Source organism: Trichechus manatus, unplaced genomic scaffold (genome assembly GCF_000243295.1).
Source record: "Trichechus manatus latirostris isolate Lorelei unplaced genomic scaffold, TriManLat1.0 scaffold00111, whole genome shotgun sequence".
NCBI lineage: Eukaryota > Metazoa > Chordata > Mammalia > Sirenia > Trichechidae > Trichechus > Trichechus manatus.
Window position 1 is genome coordinate 4384763 of NW_004444047.1, and position 21964 is coordinate 4406726.

Below are 21964 nucleotides of genomic sequence, written 5' to 3' on the forward strand. Positions count from 1 at the left end.
GCGGGTCCCCACCTGGGGGCAGCAGGACACGGGTACAGGAGCGCGGGTCCCCACCTGGGGGCAGCAGGACACGGGTACAGGAGCGCGGGTCCCCACCTGGGGGCAGCAGGACACGGGCTGGAGAAACAGGCTCTGCATCATGAGAAGTCAGGAGAGGCTGGCTTAGAAGGTGACAGGGAGACACACAGGGCCACAGGATCAGATCCGCATGTCAGAAAGGCATGCCACGGTGCATGGAGGGGGGAGTGGGCTGAGACTGGCGGTAGGGAGGCAGGTCAGAAGATTCTGCCTGCCAGGGGCCTAATGAAGACATGGAACTAAGTCAGCAGCCCTAGAAAATAAAGTAAGAGCTGATGACCAAGTGAGAGCAGAGGACCCAAACAGAGGGCACACAGACGCCTCTCCGTCAGGAGTTTAGGCGAAAGGGTGAGGCTAGAAACACCAATTGGTTTACACACGTCTGTTAACCTAAAGGTTGGCAGTTCAAACCCACTCTGCGCCACTGCAAAAGAAAGGCCTGGCGATCCGCTTCATAAAGATTACAGCCAAGAAAATCCCAGAGAGCAGTTTTACTCTGAAACACGTGGGGCCACCATGAGTTGGAATCACCTCGATGGCAACAGGAAAGAAACACCAGCGAGGGAAAGACTTGCATGTGGCTGGCAGATGAACCACAGGAGGGTGACATGGCCCGGGGAGGGCGGCTGGGAAGACGGTCGGAACCCGGGGGCTCCAGGGATGGGGGCGCGGGGGATGGCTTCTTCCTAAAACTAAATCACTGATCGCGCTAAAGTAATCCTGAGAACTATTAAGTTTATTTTCTTTACTGAATTCTAAGACGCAAAATAAATATTATAGACTTAAGTCAATTAATTGGCATGTTATTATTTTGTTGGGACCTAACAGCTATCCTTAGAAGAACTGCCAGAATATCTAAGAATCCCGGAAGCAGGTTCTTCTCATGCTTACGTGAACAGTACCATGTCCCTTTATTCGGTCAAATGAACAAGTGAAAACTAAACTCCCGCTTTAAGAAGACTATTTACTAGAGAGTGAATAAAAATTAACCTTGGAAGAGAAACTAAAAAGACTAAGGCTGACCTCCAATGGGCCGTATTTCCAATAGCGTGAGTGACCACGCCCTCAGGACTGGCTGAAGCGGGGCCTCTCCCGCTGCCTCCCGCCCAGGCCCCTGAGCAGCCGTGTGGGCCGTCTGGGAGCTGAGGGCACCGCAGGCCCAGGCTTCAAGGCTCACACGCATCGCCAGCTCGCGCCATGCTCACCTGTACACAATTCTTTCCCGCTGTAAATCGTCCAAGCCGCAGCACACCTCTGCAGCATAGAACACAGCTCTGTGCTCCTCAAAGCCAGGACTGCCCAGGTTGTAAATGTGAAACTTCAGATCCCCTCCGTTCATGATGGTCAGCACCAAGCACAAGGCATCGCTGGTCTCGTACGTGTAGGATAAACTAACCTGAAGACAGGAGCGGCATACAAACAAAACACAGAAACCTGCTCATTCATCTGTGCTTGACTCCGCCGCTGACAATATTCAAACAATCTGCGTTAGACCATGATTACAACATCCAACTACTAGATGCTTCTGGGATACATACTATACACAGCAGGTCCTTCTCCTGCCCGTACCTGTCGACAGACCCCGTCAGCAAAGGACACCAGCCCCGTGCGTCAAGCAACGTGGCCCAGTATGAAGGTCTGTACCCAGAAGCTGTGTGTCCAAAGGAGAGAGACTGTTGTCTAAACTTCACCGAGTGAGCAGGTGGAAAGCTTCACAAAGACCCTGAAGCTACGCTCCCATCACTGGGCCGCCAGTAACCCCCACTCAAACGCGCTCAGCACACACTTACACTGCCACCAGCAAGGCAAGAGCGCTCCTGCTGCTCCATGTCCTCCTGACGCCCTGCCAAGGTTCGAGTCTTCAGCCACGCTCCTGGGGGCGCAGTGGTGTCTCGCTGTGATTTTAACCTGCGTTTCTCTGTATATGCAAGTATGGGGGACGCTTCTCATACTTATTATATGTGTATTGTTATCCTTGTTGTGTGCTGTCAAGTCGATTTCGGCTCACAGCAACCCTATGGACAACAAGCCTGAGCAGGCATTTCACAAAAGAGGATATCCAAACGGCTAATATAAACATCTATTTACAGCGTCACTAACGAGCCCTGGTGGCGCAGTGGTTAAGCGTTTGGCTGCTAACTGAAAGGTTGGCAGTTTGAACCCATCAGCCACTTCGTGGGAGAAAGATGTGGCAGTCTGCTTCCATAAACATGACAGCCTTGGAAACCCTACGGGGCAGTTCTACTCTGTCCCAGAGGGTCGCTATGTTAGAGTTTTTCCCCTAGATTTTGATGTTTTCTGATGCTATTATAAGTGGTATCATTTAAATTTTTCATTTTCTAATTGTGTGTGGCTTGGCTAAATTCTAAGTTATCTAGAAAGTCATGGACTGTCTGCTACATAATCACGTCTGAAAACAACAATTTTACCTGTTTGGTTTGCTTTTTTCCTTACCCTTTTTACTTTTTTTTCTTTTCCTACTGCACGGCTAGACCCTGCAGAATACTGGTGGACAGAAATGGTGACAGGAGACACCCTGGCCTCATTCCAGACTGCAGAGAGGGTTCCAGCGTGTCCCCACAAAGCCTGAGGTGGGCTAGATGCTTCTGAAGGAGGCTCCCTTCAATTCCTACCTTGCTTAGTGGTTTTAATCACAGATGGGCACTGGATTTTACCCAATGCTTTTCTCCAGCTACTGAGATGATCACATAGTTTTTGTCCTTGATTCTGCTACTGTGAAATTACACTCACTGATTTTCATTCCTGGAATAACCCCAATTTGGTCACGACGTGTTAAACAGCAAGAGAGAAGGGCTGCGAGCTGCGAGTAGACACTGATGGGAATGAAAACGGAGGAAAGAGTGAAGTTTCCAAGAAATGCAGCCTCTACGAAGGTCGCCCACTGCAAACCATGCCTATTGGCTGGGCATGTAACAGACAATTAAACAGCAAGGAATCTGTGGCTAGTCCTTCCCCAGCCCCGGATTATCAATTAACAAGGATCCCTTACTTTCTCCCTCTAGTGAAAATTCATTCACTCATTCAACAAATATTAAATTAATACTGAGAACCTTCTACTGTGCCAGGAGCTGTCCTAGGCGCTGGGGATACAGCAGAAAACAAGACCCTCAGGACCTCCGCCCTAGTGCAGTGGTGGGGTGGTCAGGGCAGGTGACAGATGATAAACGAATGAATACAAAGAAAATGTCTGAGCATGATGACTGAAGACAGAGTGATCTGCTCCAGGCAGACCAGTAAGCCGCCCGCAGGCCCTGCAGTGGAAGTGTTTGGCATGCGACGGTGGCAGCGAGTGCAGAAGCCCGGTCACCCAGCGTCTGGGAGGCCCAAGCAGAGGGTGTGGTTTACTCTTAGAGCGATGGAAAGCCATGGAAGATTGTCATGGGGAAAGTGGAATGACATCCCTGAAATCTTCAAGAGATCCCTTTTAGTGCTGTGTGGACAGCAGACTGGCAGGGGCCCAGAAGAACTGGGGAGCTCAGTCTGAAGTGTGTCAGCTCAGGGGAGAGGCGACAGCGACAGAGAAGAGAGGGTGAATGTGTCCTAGGGCCTGCCGGTTGGCTGTAAGCGGGAGAAGAAACAGAATCAAGACGAAGGCAAACTTTTCTAGGTTCCTTAGAAGAGGCCAAGAATACAGAAACCAAAAAACTCCTATTTCTGTGCCTTTCATCAAGCTAGATCACGGATCCCCGTGCTTCGGAGCTGTTACACAAAAATGCTCAAAGCAACTCCGAAGATGAAAGATTTTCACGTAATTGTGCCGAGGACCGAGACGTAAACCTTTGCTGGAGGAGTCAGGTGACGGCTGTGAAAGCACATCATTTTAGAACTTCAGTCCCCCAGAACAAAGCAGCTGGCCTAAGTACCGAGAAATAAGTGATGACGGGAACACTACAAGTCATTTCAAAACTATCTTTCATGCTCTGTCCAAGCAGACCTTCATATTCCAGTAGATACTGCAGGCACTATGAAATTAGATGGGGAGAAGCTAGGTTTGGAGACGGAACTCCCACTACAGAACGGACAGCCTGAAGCCTGGACCAGCTCTTCAGATTCTTAGCGGTCCGCTCGATGCTGAATCCAAACCTGAAACTTTGAAGGTGGGCTGGAGGCTCCGTACACCTGGGAGACTCTGAGAGCAGAGCGGAAAGCCTGCCAAGTGACAGAAGAGGAGAAAGACAGAAAAGTGTCGGGGCCAAAGAGAGGAGGCCCAAGTGAGAGGGTGAGAAAAGTGTCATTAAGCATATCAAAGTCAGGGTGCCCCCCACGGGTCTGAGCAGCAGGTGGCCATGGGCGGGGGGACGGGCTCAGGATGAGGCTGGTGGCCAACTGAAGGATGAACACATGGGGAGGGTCTGGGCTGTCCCAGGGCCAGGAACCTCAACAGTCAACACCAACGGGACTGTGGGGACTGGACGGCACTGTGTAAGCTTGAAGGTGTGACGAGTCACGGGCTGGCACTGACAATGGTGGACAACGACAGACTTAAATGAGAACGTGGAAGCAGGGGCACGCCGCGGTGTTGGGTCTCCAGTAAGACGTAGGAAGGAAAGAAGAGGGCTGGGGCTAAAGACAAAACCAGCACCTGTTGACATTAGCAGACACCAAAACCCCACAGCAACTAAGTGACGGCCCACACAGGTTCGAGGGCCCAGGGAAGGGAGCAAGGCAGCTGAGCAGGGGGTCTTCAGACACAAGCGCTACTTACCAGGCAATATACGGTGCAGACGCAACGCAGATACTCACTACAAATCTACTGTGCACTTTCTCTAAGATCGTCTTCTCATTCAGAGCCATAGCTTCGCACTTCCTCTTCTTTATCCTCTTTTTCTCCAGTTTCTTACAGGCGTACATTTTTCCTGTAGCTCGCACTTGACAGGCACACACCTAATTTAAAATAAAGGCGGGGGGGAGGTTCATATACACCTCACGTTCCTTAGGCTAAAAACAGAAACGAGTTTTCTCTACGGTAAAGACCAGCAACAGCTCCTGACGGGCTAAGATGGTGTCAGTGTGGAGGACTGGGGTGCGTGAGTCGGCTCTTCCGTCTCCCTAAAAGGATGACGACATGCAGAGGGTTGCCGTGAGAACGAGTGAGTACGATGCTGCACTTGAGAAACTCTGAGACAGTCTACAAACATCACTTGTTGCTCACATGGGGTCATGGTGCATCTGCTTAACTCAAATACGTCTCCTATGTCTATTTTAGTTTTTGTGAAACAGCAAAAGTTTTAAAACATGAAACCTAAGAGATTCTTCATTTTTTTAAAGAGAAGAGTTCAAGAATATGAGGAAATATATTTCACAGAACTCACAGACTTTTTACCTTTATTGTATTTAGTTAGTTCTTCAAGTAAAATTTATATATTATTTAATTTTACATTATGAAAAATTGTAAACATACAAAAGTGGAGAGAATAGTATAATGAGCTTCCATGTATGCATCAACCAGTTTCCATAGTTACCAAGATAGGACCAGTCTTGTCTCATCTGACTCCCACCTACTCCACACACCACACACACACACACACACACACACACACACACACACACCAGATAACTTTAAAAGTAAATGCAAGACATAATATAATTTAATTCAAACAATAAAATAATTTTGATGGTAAAAGTAAACTACAGAGTTCATTGTGGAAAACGCTGCAAGTATTAATAATAAAGACAAAGATGAAAACAACTCACCTATAACCCCAAGATAACCATCATGAACCTTTTGCTGTATATGCTTCTACGTCTACCTTTGTATAGGAACATATACCTTGCCCTCTCCCCAGCAAAACTGGGCTTATTTCATAGAATAGCTACTACTTTATAACTTCCTTTTTTAATTTTATAGTGGCTATTTTCCGATCATTAAATGTTCTTCTAAAATGATTTTTTAAATGATTTTATAGCATAGTATTCGATCATATGACTATTCTAAGATGGATTTACTCATTTTCATACCATTAAGTCTCACATAAATCCTCGCATCTCTCTCTACCATTAGGATAAATTCTTACAAGTGGAACTGCCAAGACAAGGAGAATCCCATCCTTCTGGAGAGGAAAGAGAGAGGCAGTGAGGGCGCCAGGCACTGTGCACACAGCTAGATACAAATTCTCTTTTAATCCTCACTACAACACAGTGAAGGTGTATATTACCCTGAATGAGCATGAGGAAACTCGGGCCCTGAGAGGTCAAGACTGGTCACCCGAGATTACACAGCTAGGAAGTGACACACTGGGATTTGAACTCCGGTCCACTCTACTCCAAAGTTTATGCTCTTTCCACTGTAGGATACTGCCTCTAAAGCCATGAAAACAGAGAGGCCTACCCAGTTCCCCTCCACTGCTCTTGCCTCAGTGCCTTACAAATCTATTTTGCAAAACTTAAAGCATAGGCAAAAGAATTATCTTTAACAACGTAAGACTAGCATGCTTGTCCTTTCAAACCCACTAGAAGATTCTGGTGCTAGTATTTGTGGAAAAGTAAACACAAGATTGGAATTCTGACGTAAAGGGCACTGAAAATGCCTCTGCGGTAGGGCCGGCAGGGCTCCTCCTGACAGGCGCTCAGGAGAGAGAATGGAATGCACGTCCCTCTCTAGGTCTTAAGAGAGAGTTACAGCACGTGCAGAACAAGTCTGTGGAAAACCACCGTTCCTACGCCTCCATCCAATTGTTTGTTTGGAAACACAAGTAAATGTGTTAGAAGTAAACTATAAAATCACAAATACACCAAGTCTTTCACAAGACTTCCAGTTAAAATTTGTTAGCATGCTCCTACTAAGCACATTTGTAAACATTATATACGGCTATAATTAGAACTTCATTCTTTCATAAATAGGAGGCTCATATCCCCGAAACTTTTTTTCCTCTATTATCTGACAAAATCGGAGTCTGTACTTGGAAACCGTGAAAGGCAAAACAGCATGATTTGAAGGGAGAAAATGACTTTCCTACTCCGGGAAGTATTCTACAGGGGATGGACTTCTTAAAGAACACAAAGAGGGGTGGAATATTCTGAAACGTCCCCAGAACTTTGTAAAAGGCACAACACTGCTAACTTTCCTGAAATAACGACTATACTGGCCAGTTTCTTACCATGTCAAACTACAAATGTATCACAGATCCCACCTATAGTGAGGTATCTCTTGGGCCATTTTCTAACTAATTTCTAACGGAATGCTGGTAGCTTTGGCTTTGAATTGGAATTTGGGAGCAGGTATGACTGAAATCACACCCAGGCAGTGTAACCTGTTTCTGACTTAGACATACAGTGTCGGCCCCCTCAATGACTCTCCTGGCTCTTGAACCAAATATGGTCACTCCAGATAGTTAATGAGGTAATTAACACTTCTTTAAATCACTTAAAACAAAATCACATGCTGCTCTCTGTCCACCTGCTACAGTGGCCTAGGACAGCCACATTTAAAGAGTATCTCTCATGAATTTGTGCGTAGTTTATGTAGGATTTCCCCGAATTTACATATTTTCTAACACCTTTTCATGTAGGTGTGATGTGTGTGTGTATATTTATATACACACACATATACACAAAGTTAAGTAAGCATATTTAATTATATACTCTGCATTACATAAAATTTTAGGCTATTCCTCAAAGTTCATCAAGTTATAGAAACGGAATAATAGCAACTCCACCACATGGAATCAGGATAATCTTCTGAATCAGGACAAACTGTTAATCCTTGGAGTTTCAACACTGGACAAGGGAAAACAGCTTCTGAATGAAATATGCAGCAAAAGATAAGTCACAAAAAATAATGAAGTTTTTTAAAGTTTGTAGCAAAGGACTTTTTGCTCAACATTCAATCTTAATTCTCATGACTGACTAAAACATTATTCCCAAGATGCAGAGCAAGGAAATGAATGTATTGGTCAAGTTGACACCTTATCTGAAGATAGTATCTTTTAATTACCTGGCTGTCTAGTTACTTAGAAGCACTGTGCAGAACTGGTCACATATTACTCACCTCTCCAAATCCGCCTTTTCCTAGAACTCTGTAATGTCTAAATGTGTTCCTTGTTACTGGTTGCCTAATCAGTTAAAAAAAAAAAAAAAAAGAAAGAAAAGGTTTCAGGCCTCACATTGCATTGTTAGGTTAAAAGTGGAAAGCCTGGTCCAATTCTCCTTACTAACCAAACACAGGCCTTCAACCAGCCCACACTATGAGATGTTTCTGTATGTGACACATGCATATTCTCAACTATGCTAACAGCTCTACCTTCCTGAACCTGTCAGAATGCTGTGGAGCAAAGTGACATACAGACAGCACGCTGTCCTTGGAAAAAGGAACCTCAAAGAAGATGTTTACACCTAACCCCAACGTCTCAAAATAAATGTATGAACTTGAACTGGAAATTTCATCCATCAATAATAATTGTAATGATTGCCATAATTGTATGATGATGATAACACTAAAAACAGTGGCAGCTAACATTTTTCAGCACTTATTTTGTCCAGCAGGCACTGTGCTAAGCACTTTACACACATTTCTCAGGTGATCCCATTAACAGTTCGATAGGGTAGATTCTATAATACCCCTATTTCACAGAGCAAGGAGCTTCAGCTCAAGTAAGTGAAGTAAGTTGCCTGAGGCCACACAGCTAGTAAGAGGCAGAGCTAGGGCTGAGGCTGCAAGGTCTCACCCACTGCGTTGTATGATGTTACTGCAAATCTCAGATGTATGTTATTGTCTATCACACCAACAGGGCCAGCTGCCATTTAAAAGAATCAACTGAATCAGAAAAAATTTTATTCACGTAGTCCCTGATTTATGACATATTCAAGTTACAAAGGATCACATTTAGGACCATCTGTGTTTTTTTGTACATCTTATCGTTAGCAATAGGTACTACAGGCAATGTTGAAGCATGCAATTTGCTGATGTTAGCATTCTCAGATGTTCACTTGCAGGCGTTCAAAGATCAGATTTATAAAGATACTGATAATAAAAGGCAGTAATAATGAAAACTAAAAAAAAAAAAAGGTATTCAATTTACATCAGAACTGACTTACAATGGAGTCATCAGAACGGAACTCCGTCGTAAGTTGGAGACTACCTGTACTATTAATAATTTCTGTACAAAAATATCACACACAACCCAAGATTTCCAACAGCATTTTTGACAGATGGAAAAGTATAAATCAATTAGTATGCATTATGAGACGTTATTACTTGTTTCGTTGCATTTTAAATTAGACCATACCTTTCCCGCCACTTCCACTGTAAAAATCGAGAAAAATATGAGCTTTCCTGGTATTCTTCAAATGGTTTTCCACTTAAATAGTTATGGACAATCCTAGAAAAGAGATTTTATGCAATTATACAAGTATTGCATTACAATATGAAAACTGTGTTTGAGTGCATTAATTACCACTGGATATGGGAGACTGAATCATTACACAGCAATCTGATATATAAAGAGAATTCCACACTAGTTTTCTAATGGTATCAGTGAAAACAGGAGGCAAAATTCCAAAGAAATCACTCACCCTCCCAAAGTCAGAGGGTTCTATTTGACGTATGTGGACGTCAGCGAAATACCTACTTGATTAAAATAACCTATCAGTAGAAAGACCACAGTTTAAAATGCATCCAAGGGGTGTGTGTGTGTGTGTGTGTGTGTGTGTGTGTGTGTCTGTGTGTCTGTGTGTGTGTGTGTGTGTGTGTGTATGCAGAAGAAAGACGTGGTGATCTGCTTCTGTCAAGATTACAACCAAGAAAACCTTATGGAGCAGATCTACTCTGTAACACAGAGGGTCACCATGAGTCAGAGTTGACTCCACGGCAACAGGTTTATTTTTGTTTGAGGTGTGTAAGAATGTAAACTCAAGTCAGCAGGATTTATTGTTTTGCTCTGTGCTGTCAGAAGCGTGCCTGACATAGAAGGGGCCCACAACAAATACGTGCAGAGTGAGGAATGAGTGACCCCTGACTGTTGGCATACATGTACATGGCCTAGGGCACCTCAGAAACCAGTTTTTCTTCCTGTGTCCATAAGAAGCTAACTTTAGTTAAAGTGCTCTGGCTTAGAATTTTCCTGTCCATGTTGCAAAGATCCAGAGAAAGATATTTTCAGTGAGTGCCTAGGTCTAAAAAATCATCTTACGGGAATCTTTTCATCCTAGACACGAGCATTCTGGAAGGCTGAGCAGAGAGGGCCTGGAGCCAGCAAAGGGATTTTAGGGACAGCGTGTGAGGACTACACTTCACTTACCTTTTCTAGTGAAGGGGACGCTCCTAATTTGGAAAGCTCTCTGATAAGCTTGTCTACTGGAGACAACCTCCTGCGAGCCCTCCGTCTTGAGTTCAGCCGCAGACACCAGGTGCAGGGCTGGGCACAAACCACTCACCTAGTGCATTCCTCGAAGAGTTCTTTGGAAGGATCTTCTTCTAGTCTCTCTTTACATTTTATCATAACATCCTGAGGTATTTCTGGTAAATGGGCTTCAGGCGTCTTAATCCAGCACAAACCAAATAAAATAACAATTAGTGATTGTATAATTTGGCAGTCACTTACAGCACCTAATGCTTACTGTGAAAAAACCAAAACACAGTGCATGAAGTAACGAGTCAAAGCGCCACCTTCACCCTCCCCCAGCCCACTCTCCAGGAGTCACGGCCTGCTGTCTGTCTTTGTAAACCTCGTTCTACACATGTAAAAATACAAACAAACCCTTAGAAATACAGTTTCTTTTCCTCATACCAACCAAAACACCAAACCCGTTGACACTGAGTCGATTCTAACTCATAGTGAAAACATACATATAGCTTTATACGTGTGTCTGGATGCCTTAGAGCTACTGCATCTTCTTTAATGACTACATGAGTTTCCAGAGGATGGGTTTATCTGCCCCTACTCAATATTCTGGAGCCCTGGTGGCACAGTGGTGGTGCTGACCAAACGGTCGGGAGTTCAAATCCACCAGCCACTCTTTGGAAACCCCATGGGGCAGTTCTACTTGGTCCAATAGGGTCGCTATGAGTCGGAATCAACTTGATGGCAACAGGTTTGGTTTCGGGTATTCAGCATTCTAGTTGCCAGTTTTCCTCACTGCAAACACTACTGCCATGAACATCTACGTACATTTGTGTTTCTACAGGACAGATTCCTACAATGAGAATTGCTAGCTCAAAGGACACATGGTTATAAACACCGACATGTACTGTGAAACCGCCCTCCAAAGAGGCTCTACACCTGACACTCCAGGTACCAGTTCCCATTCTCTCTAACCCTCATCCAGAGGATTCGGGAAAAAGAAAACACGTGGCAGACTGTTACCCAGATTCACTGAAAAAGCACCCAGATCGTGTTCAATGTGACACATCATTTGTCACCAGAAATCAGGGATGCACTCCAGACTGACTTCTGAATGTGGTAGAGCCACCCGCACAGCAAGACTGTGTGTTTTCTAAAAATCAAAGCAGGTATTTCACCAAGGAAGTAAAACTATGGGAAAAAAAAATACAACAATGAGACGACACACCACTAATCTACTGTCTGTCTCTATGGATTTCCCTACACTGGACATTTCATATGAACGGAATCATAACATGTCGCCTTTTTGACTGGCTTCTTTCACTTAGTGTAATGCTTTCAAGGTTCATCTACGTTTTTCTATCAGTACTTCATTCCTTTTTAGGGCCGAATAATACTCCACTGCACATTTTGCTTAACCATTCATCAGCTGATGGGCATTTGGGTTGGTTCCCCCTTTTGGCTATTACATATTTTCCTATCTCTTGGGTACACACTTTAGGAGTGCAATTGCTGGATCATACGGTAACTCTGTTTAATCATTTGAGGAGCTGTCAGACTGTTTTCCAAAGTGGCTGCACCATTTTACATCTTCACTAGCAGTGTGTGAAGGTTCCGATTTCTCTACGTCCTCATCAACACTTGGTATTACCGGACTTTTTTATTCTCACCACCCTAGTGGGTATGAGATGTTACTTCATTGTGGTTTGATTTGCACTTCCCTGATGACTAATGATGTCGAGCATCTTTTCAGGTATTTATTAGCCATTTATCTTCATTGGGGAAATGGCTATTCGAGTCCTTTGTCCATTAATCTTTTCATGGTTGAGTTGTGATAGTTCTTTATACACCGTAGATACTATACCGTTATCAGATATTTGATTTGCAAATATTTTCTCCCATTCTGTGAGTTGCCTTTTAATTTTGATAGTGTTCTTTAAAGCACAAAATTTTTAATTTCAAAGAAGTCCAATTTATCTATTTTGCCTTTTGTTGCTTGTGCTTTTTGTGTCATATCTAAAAAACCATTGCCTAATCTAAGGTCACAAGATTTACACTAATGTTTTCTTCTAAGTTTTAGCTCTTACATTTAGGTCTTTGATCCATTTTAAGCAGGGGTCCAGCTTCGTTCATTCTTTCATGGATATCCAGTTGTCCCGGCACCATCTGTTGAAAAGACTATTCTTTCCCCATTGAATTGTCCTGGCACTGTTGTCAAAAATCAATTGACCATAAATGTATGGGTTTATTTCTGGACTCTCAATTCTATTCCAGTGATCTATATATCTACCCTTATTGTTGCTGATCCACTGATCTATACTGATCAATGCACAGCTCCAACTCATGGCAACTCCATGTACAACAGAATGAAACACTGCCTGGTCCTGTGCCATTTTTACAATTGTTGGTACGCTTGATTTCATTGTTGCGGCCACTGTGTATTCTGAATGCCTTCCAACCTAGGGGGCTGTGGTGTGATGGATCGCTTTTGTATGGTCTTTCTCGCCATGCTCTTGTAACTCCCACCCAAGTGACTGGGCAGGATGTAACAAATGAATTAACTGTGGCCCACCAAAGGGATTGATCAGTTTTGACATTCTGCTGGGCTTAAAATGAGCCATCCTAGAGACAGGAAAGAGAGAATCTCACCACCACCAAGAAAGAAGAGCCTAGAGCGGAGCGCGACCCTGTGTACAACAGAATGAAACCCTGCCTGGTCCTGCGCCATCCTCTCAATCGTTGCTATGCTTGAGACCATCGTTGAGGGTCTTCCTCTCCTTTGCTGACCCTCTACATTACCAAGCATGATGTCCTTCTCCAGAGATTGGTCCCTCTTGATAACATGTCCAAAGTATGTGAGACGACGTCTTGTCATCCTTGCTTCTAATGAGCATTCTGGCTGTACTTCTTCCAAGACAGATTTGTTCATTCTTCTGGCAGTCCATGCTATATTCAATATTCTTCGCCAACACCATAATTCAAAGACATCACTTCTTCTTCCGTCTTCCTTACTCAATGTACAGCATTCGCATGAATTTGAGGTGACTGAAAATACCATGGCTTGGGTCAGGCGCACTGTAGTCCTCAAAGTGACATCTTTGCTTTTTACCGCTTTAAGGAGGTCTTTTGCAGCCGATTTGCCCAGTGCAATGCATCGTTTGATTTCTTGGCAGCTGCTTCCATGGGCATTGACTGTGGATCCAAGTAAAATGAAATCATTGACAACTTCAGTATTTTCTCCACTTCTCATGATATTGCTTATTGGTCCAGTTGTGGGGATTTTTGTTTCTTTATGTTGAGGTGTAATCCATACTGAAGGCTGCAGTCTTTGATCTTCATCAGTGAGTGCATCAAGTAAAAGAGTTCAGCTGCTAACCAAAAGGTTGGCAGTTCAAATCTACAAGCTGCTGCTTAGAAACCCTACGGGGCAGTTCTACTCTGTCCTATAGGGTTGCTATGAGTCAGAATCAATTTCATGGCAACAAGTTTGGTTTGGTTTTTTTAAGCGCTTTTAAGTTCTCTTTGCTTTCAGCAAGCAAGGTTGTATCATTTACATATCACAGGTTGTTAATGTGTCTTTCTCCAATCCTGATGCCCCATTCCATTCTTCTTCATATATTCTAGCTTCTCGGATTATTTGCTCAGCATACAGACTGAATAAGTATGGTGAAAGGATACAACCCTGCTGCACATCTTCCCTGATTTTAAACCACACAATATCCCCTTGTTCTGTTTGAACGACTGCCTCTTGGTCTATGTACAGGTTCCTCATGAGCACTATTAAGTGTTCTAGAATTTCCATTCTTTGCAATGTTATCCATAATTTGTTATGATCCACACAGCTGAATGCCTTTGCATAGTCAATAAAACACAGGTAAACATCTTTCTGGTATTCTCTGCTCTTAGCTTAGATCCATCTGACATCAGCAGTGATATTCCCTTGTTCCACGTCCTCTTCTGAATCTGGCTTGAACTTCTGGAAGTCCCTGTTAATGTATTGCTGCAACCGTTTCTGAATGATCTTTAGCAAAATTTTACTTGTGTGTGACATTAATGATACTGTTTAATAATTTCTGCATTTGGTTGGATCTCCTTTCTTTCGAATGGGCACATACATGGATCTGTTCCAGTCAGTGGGCCAGGTAGCTGTCTTCCACATTTTTTGGCATGGATGACTGAGCCCCTCCAGCTCTGCATCCATTTGTTGAAATATCTCAGTTGGTATTCCGTCAATTCCTAGAATCTTGTTTTCTGCCAGTGCCTTCAGTGCAGCTTGGACTTTTTCCTTCAATACCATTGGTTCTTGATCATATGCTACCTCCTGAAATGGCTGAATATCAACCAAATCTTTTTGGTACAGTGACTCTGCGTATTCCTTCCATCTTCTTTTGATGCTTCCTGTGTCATTCAATATTTTCCCTGTAGAATCCTTCAATAACGTAACTTGAGGCTTGAATTTTTTCTTCAGTTCTTTCAGCTTGAGAAATGCTGAGCATTTCCCTTTTGGTTTTCTAAGTCCGGGTCTTTGCACATTTCATTATAATACTTTAGTTTGTCTTCTCAAGCTGCCCTTTGAAATCTTCTGTTCAGCTCTTTTACTTCATCATTTCTTCCATTCGCTTTACCTGCTCTATGTTCAAGAGCAAGTTTCAGAGTCTTTTTTGACATCTATTTATGTCTTTTCTATATGTCCTGTCTTTTGATGACATTTTGCTTTCTTCATGTATGATGTCCTTGATGTCATCCCACAACTCATCTGGTCTTTGAACATTTGTGTTCAATGTGTCAAAAAACCTTAACTAGTTCTCCCTATTAATCTCTTAACAGTGTACCCTGTCCATTTTCTTCTTATTTGCATTCCCTACAGACTGAACGTTCCATGAGATCCAGGTCCATGTCTGTTTTGTAAGCCAGTCTATACCTAGCACCTAGCACTATGCCAGACACATAACAAATGCACAAAATATATGAACTGAATGAATGAATGGATAAATACATGCAAGGACGAGCACATACAATCTTGCCTTACTTTTAGTGTTTTAGGTATTCTGGATTGTTGAAGTTTGAGTAAGTGACCTCAAGGAGCTCCCTTTTTGGTATGCAAAAGAAAGAGTTTTTGCTATTGTTGTCGCTTTTAAAGAAAAGAAAAAAAAGAAGAAAGAAAAATTACAATGATGATGTGAATTATTTATTGGTTAGTTAGTTACTCCGTAGAACACAAGGGCAGGACAGTCATGTTGAGAAGCAGAAGAACGTGGTAGTTCCCAATTGATGGGGGAAAAAAAAAGGCTTTGAAGTCACACCATTTTCAGGCAGCCATAAACATATCTCACTATCACCAAGCCACAGACGTGTGAGTGCCCCGTCCTTCCTCCTCTACAGCTATGACGTCCCCCAAGACTACTTTTTAAATGTTTTCTTTCTTCTTGATGACCTCCCTTGCTGTGTGTTATTTCTCCAGGAGAGGTGAAGAAGAAAAAAAGAGGTAGAACAAGATAGATGAGACTTCTACTCCTCCCGACTGGAGTCCTCCCAATACATAGATCCTACAATCACTACTCGTGAAAAGAGCTGTCTCTGAGGCATGGTACTGAGGCTGGGGTCGGGGAGGGGTCACAGGCATCAGGGTGGAAACTGATTTGGGTCTGAATCACACCAGTGCCATCCGCTGGCTGGCCGTGTGTGTCTGTGCCTGCTGGGTGTCACCGCCGGCCTCTTCCTCCTGTCCCTACATGTTTGAATTCCAGCTCCACCACCAACTAGCTGTGTAACCTTGGGCACGTCGCTTAACCACTCTGTTTTACAGTCTGATAATAAAAATAGACATAACGATAGTATCTATCCCGTAGGTTTTTTTTAGAAGATTAAATAGTGTACTCGACGCACCAAGCTCAGAGCGGCATTCACAGCGTCAGCTTCGTTGCTGTTACCGTGCTTTCCAGCCCTACATTAGAGCGCCCAGCCACTCAAAACTTGCTCCAAAAGGAGGTCATGCAAAGGGGAGCCGGCTACAGCTCTCATCTCAGTTACAAACCAAGCTCCAGGAGCCTGGAGAATCAAAAAACATGAAAACTAAGACCAGTTTAAGATTTTAGGGAAAAAAAGGGCTAGTTTTAGTCTAAGAGAAGCAAATAAAATTCTCTAATTCTACATTCTGTTAAGAGGGAACACAGAAACTTTTAAATTCGCAGAATCAATTGTCTAAGAGATGTACTTGCTGATTTCCCCACTGAATCAAAGGAAAATGCAGAAGAGAAGCATTTATATGAAATTAAAGCTTTTAACATATTGGTTATGGCTTATCCAGTACATAAAAACAGCTCTGGTACCGGATTATAAGTAAGTTGTTTACAGATCTGTACATCCAAAGAAGAAAACACACCTCCTCATTGAAGAATGTATCTAAGACCTTGAGTCCACGATCTCTTTGGTCCTCATCAGCGGCCACTTCATATTCTGCCTGATTAGAGACGGGAGAAAAGAAAACTGTCAGTTAAGCTTCTTCGATGACTATGTGATGTTTTAAGTACTCTGCCTTGCTGAGTTGACCGGGTACCCTCAGGACCAGGGAGCATTTAACTATTTACTCAAGTATCTACAGCTCTTGAAGGTTAATACAGTAGTAGACAATGCTTTCCACAATCCTCTCTATGCCAGGTTATATTCTCAGCCAATAAACGTGGCTATAAAATGGAACAAAATAAACACACTGGGCTGTTCTTAGGCATTAACATTTCAGAGAGACACAGCTAAGAGTTCCGTTGTGCTTACTTTTACTTTTTAAGACTCATTTTATTAGTGGGAAATATCGTGAGAGCTTACAGGTGAGATTAGGCCAGTATTTTCCAATGAATACTTTGTGAACCAGCACTCGTCCTGAGAAGCCAAGTAAAAATAGAAAGAGGTCTTTTCTCCCCAACAACCCACTGAACCTGCTTTGTTATCTGCCTGTTCCTGCTGCACTGAGCGTTTTAGTCTGTTAACCCAAAAGTACATCTGGCACAGGAAACACCTCAAACAAGCGTGGCTTTTAATGCCTCAAGGAAAAGACGTCTCACCCATCCTAACTGCTCGGTTAACAAATGATTGACAGCTAACAGTGGAAGACCAAAACCCTATCAGAATGTTCCAGAAAAATGCAAAGCAATGAGACTTTGGGAACGCTACAAATCTCAAACCTGCTTGACCTGATATCAAAGGAGAAAAAAAAAATTACACACACACACACACATATTAGCTAGTGACAGTGTAAGACATGGCACAGTTACCTATTTAATAATTCTTGTATCTTAATCTGGAGTCCCTGGGTGGTGGTTGGTTAAGCGCTTGGCTACTAACCAAAAGGTTGGTGGTTCATACCCACCCAGAGGCACCTCGAAGGAAAGGTCTGGCGATCTACTACTGAATAGTCAGCCACCGGAAACCCTGTGCAGTGCAGTTCTGCTGTGGATCCCATGGGGTCGCCAGGAGTCGGAATCAACAACAACTGGTTTGGCTTTTTTGGTATCTTAATCTAGTCCACTGTATTTGTCAAATAAACCAAAACTTGATCTAATAATGATGACAATTCTCAGTGTACCGGATGGGAAGATACCAAACCAGGGCTACTCCACTCCACAGGTTGGGCACGCTTAGAAAATGGACCTTAGGACAGAATCAAGGGAATACCCGCACACCGATCATTAGGTGGCTGTTTAATTTAATCTACCGTACTCTAACCTTTATGTCACTTATCCTTGGAGCTTAAATGATCACCAACATACCTTTCATGTTTCTTACTTCACACTTGATTTCATTTAAAATGAGCCACTCCTAGTTTGGAAAAAAACAAAGCCTACCTTGACCCTACATTCTATTCTAGCCACCGCACTATTTCCCGGAAGCCCGATGGATGCACAGTTCTCAGAGGAGTTGTCTATAGTCGCTGTCTACACTTCCTCTCCTCCTACTTATTCACCTCGCCCCATCATGGTATTCAGTTCCATCGCTTCCACCTGCTTGTGAAAGGTGAAAATCTCCGTCAAGCTAACGGTGGCAGATCCCACCTACATTTCACTGAGGTTTTAGGTGAGAAAAACAAATGATGCTACAGACCTTTAGTCTGGGTGGAGACTTGATCAAATCCCCTACTGCCACTACTTTCAAAATGCAGAAGTCCGCATGAGGCAGCAGGGGACGTATTCTTAGGGAGACTACACAACAGTCCTTGGCCACTGAAGTTACAGACTCAGCCTCTTAGACAGAAGCCCCCCAGGGCTCTCTCTACTACAGGCTTCCTGCTGAGTACAATGAACCTCAATGAACAAGATCGTACCCAGCGGCCGGCATGACAATTTAGAGGTACACTCCCTGCAGTAAGACGTAAGAAAAGAGAAATCTTTCTTAACAACTGTAAAAAAAACCCTCTTTGCGAGTATTTTTACAGGAAAATAATCCCACTAAAAACTAACTGTAGTATTGACTAATCATCTCAAGCCTTCCAACCCGCGAACCTGGAGTGGCCTTCCCTTTGTTCAGGTCTCCTCTGACTTCTTTTAATAATGTTTTGTAGTTTACTGTGGACAAGTCTGTTGCCTTCCTGGTTAAACTCATTCTTAGATACTTTATTCTTTTAGATGCTTTTGTAAATCGTAATGTTTCCTTAATTTCCTTTTCTGCTCACTCGTTGCTGATATATAGAAACCTGACTGATGTTTGTGTGTTGTCTTTGTACCCTGCCACTTTGTTGAACTCTTTATGAGTCCTAACAGCGTGAATGCATACCTGTTATGAGGCTTTGGCTATTCTCAGGTAAAGCTCTTACGGTCACTGCTATGCCACAGCCCTCCATAAGGAAACCCTGCTCAGCCCACGAGTCCTAGCCTCCATCACTCTTTACAGCCATACCACTACCAGATGCTGCCTGAATCTGGCCAGTAGAACCATCCGTTCTTGCACTTCCACCTGAGGATGGACGTGTGCTCAGTCTCCCCATATCCAGGGTGTTATCTGGTGCACTGTATGAGGTGGCACGGTGATGAAAAGAAGACTAGGTGATGGCTGAGCCTTGAAGAGTTTGTAAAATCAACACGTACTGCGGGCCAACTACGTACCAGGCACAGTGATTGGTGCTGGGCATACGGTCATACATAGGGCTAAAAGAGAAATGCCACAGTAGCGGTCTACAGCCTGTTACGAGAAACCACAGGGAGGTGCCTGGGATCATCCTTGGGGTGATGGTGGGAAGCAGGGGCAGAGAGGGCTGCACAGAAGTCAAGATGCTCATGCCAACACTTCTTTGAAAGCTAAGCCCTGCAGGATCGGCATGAATCGGCCAGGCAAACAGAAAGTGCCAGGTGAGGGGTGGGTGGCAGTCAACCTCCAGGTTCTTAGCTTAGGTGTCCAGGCAGAATATGACCTACTAAGTGAGATGGGAAACACTACGGTTAGGACTGCTTTGGAAAGAGAGACTTGGCCATACTGAGAAAGAGCTGCTATGAAACATCTACGTGGAAATGGACAAGAGGCACATGGAACTGGACAGCAGAGCTTACAAGGAAACTCACGTTGAGATACCAGATTAGCAGCCATCCACACACGTGTCTGGTGAGAGATCGAAGAGGGGATGATGATACACAGCTGAAAGGAGGGAGGCGTCAAGAGCAAACCTGATCAATATCCAAACAGAGAGGGTAGGCAAGGAAGAACTGGAAAAGAACTGGTAAGAGAAAAAGACAACCAGAGGGGTGATCACAAAAGTCTGGACAAGAGAATTTCAAGAAGGGGCGAGTCAACAGACAAGGAGATTCAAGCATGATGCCTCAACTGAAGCCACTGGATTCTGCAATTAGAGGGCATTGGAAGAGCAGTGAAGCCACAGGCCGGAGGCTGAAGGAGGCTGATATACTGACCACATGAAAAGGGCTCAGAGATAAAGTCCAGCCTCACATTTCACTCCAGGTCCTTCACACGCCCAACACAGGCTGACAACCACCAGGCTGACGAGCTGGTCAGAACAATTTCCCATGCTACGTTCAAAGGCATTGTGCTTACAATGACTAGTAGCTAAAAGAACCTTCAAACTGAGGTTCTGGGATTTCTGGATACAGCATAGCATACAACTGATGGGAATGAAGGCAGTCTGATGTTGTTATGGTCTTTTCTTTAATTGTTGCAAAGTATATATGTACAAAAAACAACACTTGTCAACTCAACGTTTTGTACACGTACAGCTCTGTAACCAATCACATTAATCACGTTGTGCAACCATCACCAGTTTCTGCCTGCCTGTTGCCAAGTTTTCCAGCATGTTATGGTTTTCTGACGTGTCAACTTGGCAGGCTATACTTCCCAGATGCTCAGTCAAACACTCTTCTAGGTGTTGCTGTGAAGGTACTTGGTAGATGTGATCAGAGTCCATAATCAGCTATTTTTAAGAGGGAGATTATCCTAGATGATCTAGGTGGGCCTGATTCAATGAGTTGAAAGGCCTTAAAAGTAGAGCTGAGGCTTCCCTGAAGAAGAAGAAATTCCACCTGTGGAGCAGCTTCAGCCCATGCCCGCGAGTTCCAACCTGACCTTCCTGACGGCCTACCCTGTGGATTCCGAACTTGCCCAGCCAGCCCCCACAATCACGTAAGCCAATGCCTTATCATATATATAATAAGGATATATATATATACACACACACACACACATAAAACCAAACCCTTTGCTGTCGAGTCGATTCTAACTACAGGACAGAGGAGAACTGCCCCATAGGGTTTCCAAGGAGTGGCTGGTGGATTCGAACTGCCAACCTTTTGGTTAGCAGCCGAGCTCTTAATCACTATGCCACCAGGGCCCCATATATATATACACATATATATACACCATATATACCTCCTACTGGTTCTGCTTCTCTAGTTGAACCCTGACTGACATAGACGCCATTAATTTAGTCAAGAAACACTGAGCAGGAAACAGAACAAATAACCACGCCAGCTGCCACGAAGGGGAAACGGATTAGATGCAGGCTCTCCACTCAAGAAGCTCAAAGAACTTGTAATAACTTATCAAAGTACAATCAGAGGGGTAATGATCAGGTATTATTTATGAACGCATATAACTACTGTCAAAAAAAACCCCAAAAACCAAAATTGCCACCTCAATAAACGTGACTGTCACTAATAACTAGTGAGTATCATGATTATATCAGAAGTTCTAAACCCAAAACAGACTTTCAACAATGCAGTTAAGTCATTTTTAAAATAAAGAAGAATTGTAGGGCCCTAAATTCTTAAAATACAGCAGCTTAGCAAATATAACTCACTAAATTAAAATTTGTATCTATATTCTACCCCCTGGAACTCTGAGGCATGCCCCACTCGGCCAGAAATCTACCTTTAAGAGGAATACTTGCCCCTTTCTAAGCCTTGCTCAGGAGCCCTGACAGCGCAGTGTTAGGTGCCCAGCTGCTAACCGAAAGGTCTATCGTTCACACCCACCAGCCACTCTGTGGGAGAAAGATGTAGCAGTCTGCTTCCATAAGGACTGTTGTTGTTAAGTGCCATCGAGTCAATTCCAACACAGCGATACAATGTACCACAAAATGAAACCCTGCCCGGTCC

The 21964-nt window shown here is 43.7% G+C and overlaps 1 protein-coding gene across 1 annotated transcript in view; it reads right to left on the reverse strand.

Annotated features, from left to right (window-relative positions):
* GRK4 (G protein-coupled receptor kinase 4) overlaps positions 1-21964 on the reverse strand; it is a 100003-nt gene that overhangs the window by 37864 nt on the left and 40175 nt on the right. Inside the window, exons 6-12 of the mRNA XM_012557595.2 lie at positions 16757-16836; positions 15002-15006; positions 10471-10564; positions 9324-9416; positions 8087-8150; positions 4843-4983; positions 1284-1474 (exon numbers count right to left, since the gene is read on the reverse strand). Of these exons, the coding sequence (XP_012413049.2) occupies positions 1284-1474; positions 4843-4983; positions 8087-8150; positions 9324-9416; positions 10471-10564; positions 15002-15006; positions 16757-16836 (668 nt within the window). The remainder of the gene's footprint in view (positions 1-1283; positions 1475-4842; positions 4984-8086; positions 8151-9323; positions 9417-10470; positions 10565-15001; positions 15007-16756; positions 16837-21964) is intronic.